General features: G+C 37.5%; 1 protein-coding gene across 1 annotated transcript; it reads right to left on the bottom strand.

Moving 5' to 3' along the window:
• Nucleotides 1-2,123: 2,123 nt before the first annotated feature.
• Nucleotides 2,124-10,380, bottom strand: LOC142613960 (uncharacterized). The gene is made up of 3 exons (XM_075786484.1): nucleotides 9,803-10,380; nucleotides 8,454-9,583; nucleotides 2,124-2,815 (listed from the first exon to the last, which is right to left on the bottom strand). Exons 1-3 carry the CDS (start codon nucleotides 10,149-10,151, stop codon nucleotides 2,741-2,743), a joined length of 1,554 nt encoding a protein of 517 aa, XP_075642599.1. The 5' UTR covers nucleotides 10,152-10,380; the 3' UTR covers nucleotides 2,124-2,740.
• Nucleotides 10,381-11,522: the final 1,142 nt, after the last annotated feature.

Genomic DNA, 11,522 nt, shown 5'->3' with positions numbered 1-11,522 from the left:
CCATCAAATTCTACGTAGCAATGCCTATTTATAAAACTTAATTTCTATTCCTTGGTAGACAAGAAATACATTACTTCTTTAATAAAGAATAAACTCTCATTCCTCTTTAAGGAATAGTCATTTCTTCCACACCAAGGAAGCCCAAAAAATAACCAAATTTATCTTTCCTTCTTTAACAAGAAAATGCAATTAGCTTTTCAAGTTACAATTGGAAGATAAGACAATTTCCTAACAACCTCCACCAACTAGAAAAATTGCAAAGAAGAATAACAAAGCCAAGTGACAATACAAACACACTATGATTAGGAAAACCCATGAATAGAGGAAAAACACGGAAGATAATTATTTTTTGGCTAAATATGGGTAGAGAAAATTGAATGTTTTTGATGATATGGTTAATTTACACGGGGATGGAAAAAAAAGGCCCTGTCCTACTTGACCTATCCCATCTTCCTTCACCCCGCATGGAATTTCCACACCCCAAAGAGGTGACTGGGCAGGGACGGATTTTGTTCACCCCACCCCGTCCCAAATGTATATATAAATATTTTATATACATTTAAAGTGTATATACATATACTTTAATATTATCTATAAGTATCCTAGACATAATTTATTTTAATACAAATTTATTGCCATCTTCAAAACATTTGTCTATTTTTCTCTCTTATTAAGAATGGAATGAAATGAATAATTTTAGAATATTATTTTCTTCCTTTGCTTTCTAAAAAAAAAATTATCTTCCCTTGTTTGGGAGTTTTAATGAAATGATAGAAAATCCATTATCTTTTTTGGAAATTTAAGTAGAAGGAAATGAAAATGGTAAGAGGGGACACTGATTCTTCTCTATTCTTTCAAAACTTTAAATTTTCATTCCTTCCAAAATTAAGGGAAAGTGGAGGGAATGAAATTAGATTTAATAATTTTTTTACTAAAACTCCCAAAATACCCCTATATATTTAGCCCTTTATTTTAAAATAAGGGCCTAATAATAAAATTGTCATAAATTGATTATATTTCTTTCCCTCTATATTACTCCCAAAGAAGGTTACTTACTTTACATTCCTTTCTATTCCTTAATTTTGGAACATCTAAATAAGGTTACTTAATTTCATTCCATTTATTTCATTTCTCTTACTTAAATTTATTCTTGTATGCTTTCTAAAAAAAAAAAAATCCATTCTTGCATGATCATTTAATTTCATTCCCTTATGAACTTCCAAATGAAGCCTTAGTCTTATAACCTGTGGAGGAATCTCACATGGTTAAGCCTATGGAGTATGGATGAGGAGGTTGGATATCTTGTAGGGGTACTTGGTCGTTAGGCGTGCTTATCTAACCCTTTCGTGATTAGAAATGCCCACATTGTATAATTGCAATTTTTTCTTGGAATCAAATCCTGAAGACATTTCCCTTTATAGGCTCATGCCTTGCATTTCCTTAAACCACTTTGTCATTGAAAAAATAGAGAGAAGATACTACATTGCATGTCCCTTAATAGGTGTTCCCCAATTCCAGTGTCCTACTTTAACGTGGCATTTCGAGACACATTCTTGTCCAATCTCCAAGCATTGCATTGGTTTGTTGAAGGTTAGGTCAAATTGGTTCACTTTCAACATGGCCTGGACCTGGAGGCTCATTCTCAATATTTTTCATACCTAATACTTTTTCGTGGCATGCTCCCACTATAGTCTCCAAATTTGTTTGTATTGTCTTTAGGTTTTAACAACATTTTGATTAAGTATGTGTTTGGATTGGAGTCCATGGTACTGCGTTTGCGTTTGCATTTTCTTTTTCTTTTCTTTTTTTAATTTTTTTTATAGATGTGCGCATTTCCCGTGAGAGTGTTTGTCAGTGGGTGCACAAGACCCATCGTCTCTTTAACAATCCAAATTTTCACTAGAATGACACTGTTCAATGAGTCCCATGGACTGTTGATGGGATCGACAAACATCTTTATTCAACTTTTTCATTAAAAATGAGTCCCATGGCACTATTCATACATTTAAAATTATTTTATTACAATGTTTTCAATTTTCAGCAAAATAAACAATATTTAAACGGACCCTAAGTATTTTATTGATTGGAGATTTGACTTTGTTTACAAAGGGTTATGGTACGTACTTGCCTCAACAAAGAGGACTTTACTATTGTAAAAGATTGTGATGATAATTATCGACAATATGAGTGCTTCGCTGAGATTAGACACAATGATGTTATCGATAACTTATAAACTAAAAACACTACAAGTTAAACTACAAATTATACTACACATCAAAGTAGAAACTATAAGAAAACAACTAATATAGATGCATTAAACTAAGATAATTCAAAGAAAACTAATTACTTGCATTAATGCACTAAACAGACTACAAGGCAACCTACTCTAACTCTTAAGAATAATTAGAGAAATTGAGTATAAATGTGAGTGATCCTCTCTTTTGCTTGAAATATCGGCCTCTCTTTTGATCTTCTAGGACTCTTGCTCATCGCACTATCTACCTTCTAAAACTAGGCAATAGCCTTCTTTTGTTTGAATTCTGAAATTGCTGTAACCGTTGTACTCCACTACCTGCACCTTTGGCTTTGATGGTAGGATGCCATTTCATTTGTCACATGTTAAAATTGCGGTGATCCCTGGCCATTTAAGCAGTACATGCTCTGTCCACATGCTTTGTCCCCTCAGTGCTACATGTGACTTTTTACTTTAAAACTAAGATCCATCCAAATCCAGCAGGCTTCATTCCCACTTGACAAAAATCCATTTCATCCACGTAGACAAGCAATGCTTAGAAAGATATTCTGGCAAGTCCGCCTAGAAAACAGCAAGATGATCAGAAAATCTGTCTTAACATACACTATTTTTCTCTTACCTACATTGAGCTCATGGGAATCAAATCTACAGACGAAATTATTCAAACTAGTAATTAATAATTATACAAAAAAAAAAGGCCTAACGATTACAGAATTAGATTGGCTAAAAGAAGGGGTGACAAAATGAAAGTAAAAATCCCAAATACTCTTCCTCCAAGGAAAAGTAATAGAGCTAGATCCCCTCAATGCACCATAAAAGGATTTTATATCAAAATCCCCCTTCGACCCCAAACACCACCTCATCTTATCTCCAACCTCAATAGGAGGACTCAGCAACTCCAATGTATGAGCAAAGGTCCCCCACCAACTCCATCTCCCATAAATTAAAACCACGCCGGAACCATATATCCCAATTCCACCCTTCCTCCAAAGTGTAGCTCACCACCATATCTGCCACAGATGCCTCCCTATAAGTAGCAATTTCAAATAGATCCAGGAAAGTTCCTTTCAAGGATTGATCTCCACACTAATAGTCATGCCAAAATCGGATTCTACTCCCCAAACCAATCTCAAAGTAAAGAAACTTGCTAAAACTCTTCCAACCTTTCTGTATGCCCTGCCATAAACCACACCCTCATGAACCCCTATGTAACTTCGAAGACCACCCCCCATTCCTTCCTAAATTTCCCATAAACCACACGCTTCCATAATCTTGTCTCCTCGACCCTGCAATGCCACAACCACTTACCCAAAAGAGCTTTATTAAAGGTAGTAATTTTCCTAATACCTAGCCCACCATCAACAAAAGGATAGCACACCTTATCGCATCATACCAGTTTATGCTCATCTGCCAAACCACCCAAGAGAGAATCCCTCTGTAACTTCTCAATCCTATTAGCCACCCTAGTAGGAATAGAGAACAGAGATAAAAAAATTAGTGGGGATACTCAAAAGCGTACTCTTAAAGGGAAGTCAAGCGACCCCCATTAGAAAGATACATTTTTTTCCACCTAGCCAAGCATTTTTCCAACTTCTCCAAAATCGGGTTCCATATAGAGGACAACTTGTAGGATGCTCCCAAAGGCATACCAAGATATGTCATAGGCAAAACCCCAATCTTGCAGCCCAAAACATCTGCTAACTCGTCCAAATTATTCACCTCACCAACCGGAACCATATCACTTTTACTAATGTAAATCTTTAGCCCTCTAACTGTTGTGAAACAAGTTAGCAACATCCTAATATGAAGAAAATGTTCCACACTAGTATTACAGAAAAAAATGGAATCATCTACAAATAACAAATGAGATGCGCATAACTCATCACCTCCCACACCATGCACCTTAAAATTCCTAATAATACCAGTCTCCTCCATATGCCTAAGCATCCTAGAAAATACTTCCATCATCAGAAGGAAAAGCATAGGAGATAAAGGATCCCCTTGCCTTAAACCTCTCGAATTAGGAAAGAAACCAGCTGGAAAGCCATTGAATAAAACTGAAAACTAGATTGTACAGATACAAGTATGGATCCATTGTCGCCATCTAACTCCAAAACCCATCATTTCTAACAAGTAAAGCAAGGCTTCCTAGTTTACATGATCTTAGACTTTTTCTATATCCAATTTACAGATTACCCTAGGTATCTTACTACAAATACAACTATCAACACACTCATTCGCAACCAAGACTGAATCCAAAATTTGACGACCCCTGACAAATGCATTTTGAGTTTAAAAAATGAGGCCATCTAGCATCCCTCTCAACCAATATGCCAAGACCTCAGACAACATCTTATAGACACTACTCAGTGGACTTATCAGTCTAAAATTTCTAATATTGGGCGCTTTATGTTTCTTAAGATTGAGAGCAAAAGACGAAGCATTCAAGGGCTTCTCAAATTTACCATACTCATAAAATTCATCAAAGAATTCTAAAATATCACTCTCCACAACCCTTCAACAATGATGGAAAAAAGCCATCATAAATCCATCAGGTCCTGAGGCTTTGTCCCCCTCCTTATCATGCACAACTTGTAGAATTTCTTCCTTCTCAAATCTCTGTTCAAGCAAACCACTCTCCAATTCCCCAATAGTATCAAAATTCAAATCATCCACCACCGATCGCCATGTTTCTGTCTCCTTATATAACTTTTGATAAAAGCACACCACTTGAGCAACCACCTCAGCCTCATCTTCATATACCACACCATCCACCTATAAATTACCCAAATAATTATTTCCTCTATGGGAATTAGCCATCCGATGAAAAAAATTGAGTTATTATCTCCCACCTTAAGCCATAAGACTCTAGACTTCTGTTTCAATGATATTTCCTCCAATGAAGCCAACTGCTTCACCTCTGAAATCACTCTATATCCCTCTCCCTCTTCTCCTCAAGTGTGATCCTTATAACCCCTTCCTTCCTATCTAACTTCACCAACTCCTCTAACAACCTCTTCTTCTTCACTTCTACATTTTCAAAGTCCTTTAAATTCCACATGTGAATATCCTCCTTCAAGGCCTTCAATTTCTTAGCTACGCAAAACTAGGCATGCCATTGAAGGAATAATGATTCCACCAAAATTGCACCTTTTCCACAAAGCCCTTTTTTTAACCACATATTCTCAAATCTAAAGGGACTTTTCCCTCTTGTCATTCCTCCTGCCTCTAGCAAAATAGGGCTATGATCTGAAATCGGACATGGTAACACCCGCTAAATAACATTAGGGAATTGCTCTTCCCATTCCCTAGACACCAATGCCCTGTCAATTCTGGATATTGAAGGAGAATTTGAACCACTTGTCCATGTGTAAGGCTCAAGAGGTAGATTCATCAAGTGCGTATCCTCTTATAAACTCGGAGAATTTTAGCATTGCCTGACTAAAGATATGACCACTCAATTTCTTGCTAGAAAAGCATATCACATTAAAATCCCCCAAACAACACCATGGTATATCCCAAGCAACTCTAACTCATTCATCCCACAACAAGCTTCTCAAACTATCTTCATTTGGCCCATAGACCCCTGAACATGCCCATTCAAAGCCCTCTACCACCCTCCACCATCTAATAGACACTGAATACAACCACATCATATCCTCCACTTTCTCCAAAACCCTCCTATCCCACATAACCAAAATCCCACCAGACGTATAATCAGCATCCAAAGCAACCCAGTCCAAATAAGGAAAATTCCACAAGCTACCCACCAAAGATCTGCCCATCACTCCCAATTTAGTCTCTAACAAACAAATTGCATCACACTTACAATCTCTAAGAAGATTCTTCACTACCAAACGCTTTTCGGGATTATTCGAACCCCAAACATTCCAAGAAATAATTTTCAACTTCATTAAAAACTATAAACTCCCAAATTAACGCACAATGACTAAAACTACTTTCCCTCATAATTAACCAAAGTAACCAAATTCCGCAATTCCCTCGTACCTTTCACTTTTGTAGTATTCACTTTATGAGCACAAACAACCCCCCTTTTCCACACCCTAGCTGCTTCCAATTCCTGCTCAATTTTAAGTAACAAAGTAATACATAGTCGCTCATGTCTGTCCATAGATAACCCTACCAATATATTGAACCCACAGATTCTATATTTAACCCATCAGGGTGCCTCCAATCTACCTTCATCAATCCCCCAAATTCCAGTAGCATTGTCCTGCAAAAATGGATCAACTGTGTTTAAAGGTGTACACAGCATAGGATTTCCCTCTCCACTCTCTACAACTTCGACCAGCCCACCCCATTCAGCACCCAACAGATCCAAGCCCATTTTAGCATCAGCGATGACTCCACTAGCTCCAAATTTCCCCTTTTTGTCTTCACCTCCAGCCCCGAAGCCTGTGACTCCACGCTATTGCCTACCACCGCTGATTCTGTCACTCTCACCAGATGCACCAACTCTCTAACAGTATAGAAGATTGAATCAGTCCATAGCATTGCCCGATCCAGCGACATCAACGAGCAAGTAAACTCCAGGGAAATTCCCATCAAATCCAATCTCGACTGTGACGCTGCTGCCTTTGAAAATTCTCGTCATTCCCAACTACTCTGGGCATCATATCGTATAACTAGATGTCCCAAACCCATCTGGACTTCACAATTATCACGGGCCGAAATAACCTCACCAGCCTTTAGTTGGGTTTGAGGTAGGCCCATGTTATTATCGTGACTGGGCTTAACTGAATCCTCTGTCCGTTCTTTTGTTTTTAAAACTCTTTGGTCCATCTGGGTATGTGTTGTGAGTAACTTGGCTGAATAGACAAATTTTTCTATTCCTTAATGAAATCCCCACCAAACCTGCCTATTATTTCCTTCACTGCACACAATTGTTAAACCCCTCCTTAATAACTTGGGATTCCCATGATTTTCGCAATTGCTTTCCTTTTGATTTTGAATAAAATCATAACGGTGACCTCGTTTGAAATTTTCCCACTAATTTCGGGTGAATTTTAATGCTCAGAACCTGCCCGTCACCGCTGCTCATTGGTTTCCCCTCCGGCGAATTTTTCTGATTCATCTCCTTCTCACCACGTACTGCTCTCACCGGGTTTTGTACAACTAATAAAGGGTCTTTAACAATACTTTTTCCCTTGTCAACTGCAAGAGGCCTAGAATCCGAAACCACAACATTCTTTTGCTTCTCTCCTCTAATCACTACTGCAAAAGATTGAGAGGCGCACATTAGAGTGCGGCTGCTTGTGCATACCATCTGAGATTTTCACTGGCTTTTTGGGAGTTATTAAGCCCTGCAACTCAAATCCAAACCCCCTCCACCCATGCATCACCTTGCCTTCTGGTATGATCACCAATCTCCTACGACCCCCAGCCTTAAGTTCAGTCACGACAATATATTTTGCAAAGCATTAGAACACTTCTAAAATGTATACGTAGAATCGCCCCTCTCTGAACATGAGGAATTGTTTAGGATTACGATCTAACACCGTTTGCTCCTAGTTGACAGAACCATTGACATGCTTTTTTCCCCATACAAACCGATCTCGAATAATATTTACCCCTCTTAAAATACATAACTCAAAAAAGGTTCCCCCTTCCTCCACCGCTAGTTGAAAAAACTTAGCTTCAATTGAAAAATTGCAAACACCCCCCCATCTAAACAAAACACCAGAACAGAAAAGAAGAAAATCTATGGCTGAAACTAACTTTTAGCAAAATGAAAAATGAGATAAAAGATGAGCAGAAACCACATTTATCCTCTCAGACAAAATGGATTGATCTGTAATTTACTTGGAAAACTATAAACTACTAATGCGGCAAGTATTTGACATATCAAATATACAATGCACACACACACACACACACACACACACACAATTATATATGTATATAAAGGGCCCAGATCATCAAAGTTAATTTTCATGCAGTTCTTTGTGTTTCCTTGACACAGTTTTAAACATTATAGTCTGTCTAGATAACTAAAGTTCCATGTGATAATATTCACATTCACAATAACGCAAAGAGACCTCAACAAACAAGGTTGGCATACATAATTGTAAATATAGACATTTTCACACATTGGAGAAACTTAATATTGCAAAAGGTCAACAGTAAAACCATGTATAAAGCTTAAAAATTGATGTAAGAGATGAAGTGATTAACTTACACTGCTCCAAGACACAGAATACCCATCGGTACAGAGCAACCAACTTCCTGCATTGGCTTGCAAACCCAGCACCCTGTCTGTAGTATCAAAATCTGGTAGCTCAATGTCATAAGTGTCATCACAAGAAAAGTTTTTTTTTCTTCTCTTTCTTTTTCCTTTCTTCCTGTGCTTAACTCTAACTGATGCTTTACGATCCGAATCAGAACCACTTTCTTCAGATAAATCATCATGATGTAGCAATTCAAACTTATTCGATGTGCGAAAACCTATATCATTATCCTTGAATAATGATTCCCAAGACTCGGGAGTCTGGCAATCCTCTGACAATCTATAGTACAGAACCCAAGACTGAAGCCCCAGCCATTTTATTGCTTTAACGGTCTTTGTTTTGAAGCACTTCATAAAAATGGGCGCCAAACTATTGGCATTGCTTGGTATTGCACATATCTGTGACACAATGTCTTTGATTTTTGCATGTTCCTCCTGGCCTTCTTCATCACGTAGAAGCCGAAGAAGTTGGCGTCCTTGATTAATAACCGCATTTAACAATAGCATCTGATCAATTGATCCACAGTCACTGCACTTAGAAAGTATAACCTCAAACAAGTAAGATGAATTACTAAAATTCTTAGGTTCCAGTTTGGGGTTGAGAAGTTTACCGAGCAATACCAGGAAATTATTCAAGTCCCTCTCTTCAAGAAGAATAAGAAGGCGGTGACACAAAGAAGAGAAAGATTCCTCAATTAGGAACTTGTTTATGACTTCCCATACATCTGTTGAATCCTCTTTGTACATCAAATCAACAAAATACTGTAAAAAGAATTCTCTATCAATGAACAAAATTTCACCATCTTTGACCGACTCAGCAAACTCATTGGAAGACCAAAATTCAGGAACATTTTCCAGGAAATTCTCAACAGTTAGTTGGACATCCAAATCTAGAAAGTAATGGGGCTTTGTAGCAACCATAGCAGGCGACTGACCATGTTTTCCCTTCCATTCAAGCTCCTCCCAACAGATATCACGATTTACAAAAGCAAATTGGGATAGTGCCTTAGCACCTTTTCTGTGCTCCACTCCACCACCAGCAGCAAAATTAGAAAACCATAGCAATATACGCCTAGAATTTCCTGCCTTGTTCAGCAATTATAGCACAATCAGAACTTTGAAAAAGAAAACTCAAATTATATGAATTAAAGGAACACAACAATATATGTGCCTGCCTCAAAGTAGTCACTCATACTCTCCTAATGACCAGACAAAAATAATTCAACAAAGATAGGAAAGTTCACAAGAAATTTCTAACCTTCAAAAATAAAGGGATGGCAAAATTGGTAACAAGGACTAACCTTCAAAAAATTCCTTTAGAATGTAACTTTTCTTGGCAATGATGGAGCCCATTATATGTGGCCTTTTCTCGAATATCAATTGCAGGAGTTGAGATGCCAACAAGGCCCGCTTTGGCGACTTATTAGATCTCAACAGATTGACAAATAAGTCGCGGTGATGGTAGGAAGTGACAGAACTCATGCCTGCTATAGTGTTACAAAGCCATAGTCGAGCCTCTGACCGACCTTCAGACGTCGTAAAAAATGAGCAAAGAACTGATTCCAAGTTATTCAAGAGAGAGATTCTAATACAGGAAGAGTCATCTACATCCCCATCCCATATGGGCTCTGACAAAAACAAATACACCATTCTGTTGTGTGTCTAAATTATCATCAATATGTTCAAACTCAGATACCTCCAGAAAACAAATTCTAACCTGAAACGCTGCGTTTTGAGAGCATCCCTTGCACCCAAAATCAGTATCCTCTCTCTCTCTCTCTCTTCTTCTCTCAGTGTCACTCTATCATCACGCCGATCTTCTCTGCCTCTTCTTCTTCTTCTTCTTCTTCGGGAGAGCTGATCAGCCAATCTTCTTCCCTCTTCTTCGGCCAAATATGCCCTTACATATTTCACAGTTTTCCCCTTTTGCCCCCTTGTGAATTGGGTACTTCGGGGATTTTTTTGGAAATAACATTAAAATTCAAACAATTTTATTAGTTAACACATTTTTAAAACTATTTAGCAAATTAACATCTCGAGTCTAAGGGAGTTGATTTTGTTGTGTTAAATCGAGTAGCATGAACTCAAGTTCTATGCGTGGAAATCAAGCATTACATACTCGAGTTCCATGAAGAGATATGACGAAGAACTACACGAAGAACGCGACCAAAGAAGAAAACCCAAAAACCCAGACTAACACAAACCAGAGGTTCTAGGAGGTGGCGACGACAGTGACGACGAAGTTCCAGGCGAAGGTTTTCCTCTAATTCGTTGTTTTTCTTGTTTGGATATTTGGATTTGATCAACTTCGTTGTTTTTCTCTTTGGTCTGATGAAGTTGGTGGCATCCTAGGGAAATCGAGTCTTAGAGACTTGAGTTCCATGGAAATCGAGCTCTTCACACTTGATTTATTACAGCAAAATCGATAATTTTGTACTCGAGATGTTAGTTTGCTAAATTGTTTTGAAAACGTGTTGACTAACGAAATTGTTTGAGATTTAGGGTTATTTTGAAAAAAAAAATCTACTTTGGGAGATGTAAACCCACCCATGGCCGCTAGGGATTTCAATATTTTTCTGATGAACGTTTAATAAAATAATAAATACATAACAAAGTCTTTAATTTTTTTTTTTTAATTATCAGGGTAGAGTAAGCACATCAATATTCAATATCATCTGTATATTATATATATATATATATATATATATATATATATATATATATATCATATACTATGGATCCATTTGGATACAACTGAAATTAAAAGCTAAAAAATACGGTAGCAAAATAATTTTTTAATGTGTGAAAAACACTGTTCACATCGAAAATCACTGTTCATGGCCCTAAAATCACTGTTCATGGCCAATGAACAGTGACAGGTGCGCCTCCAAGAAAATAAAAAGGGCTGAAATGCAGATGCACTGCGTTTCAGCTCAATCCAAACGTTACCTATATATATATATATATATATATATAAAATAAAAGTTGAGCTTAGAAGCCGTGGTTGCGCCAAGTGGCATC

This window comes from Castanea sativa, chromosome 10 (assembly GCF_040712315.1).
Source record: "Castanea sativa cultivar Marrone di Chiusa Pesio chromosome 10, ASM4071231v1".
Classification (NCBI taxonomy): domain Eukaryota; kingdom Viridiplantae; phylum Streptophyta; class Magnoliopsida; order Fagales; family Fagaceae; genus Castanea; species Castanea sativa.
The sequence above is the reverse complement of the archived record's forward strand: the minus strand, read 5'-3'. Positions and strand labels throughout refer to the sequence as shown.

Bases quoted from the DNA above. Each gene is read 5' to 3' on its own strand.
- LOC142613960 (XM_075786484.1), bottom strand. From the start codon at position 10,151: ATGGTGTATTTGTTTTTGTCAGAGCCCATATGGGATGGGGATGTAGAT. The intron at 9,584-9,802 runs GTTAGTCCTTGT...TGAACAAGGCAG, and splicing joins TCTAAAGGAATTTTTTGAAG to GAAATTCTAGGCGTATATTG. The intron at 2,816-8,453 runs GTAAGTTAATCA...GCTGTTTTCTAG, and splicing joins ATTCTGTGTCTTGGAGCAGT to GCGGACTTGCCAGAATATCT.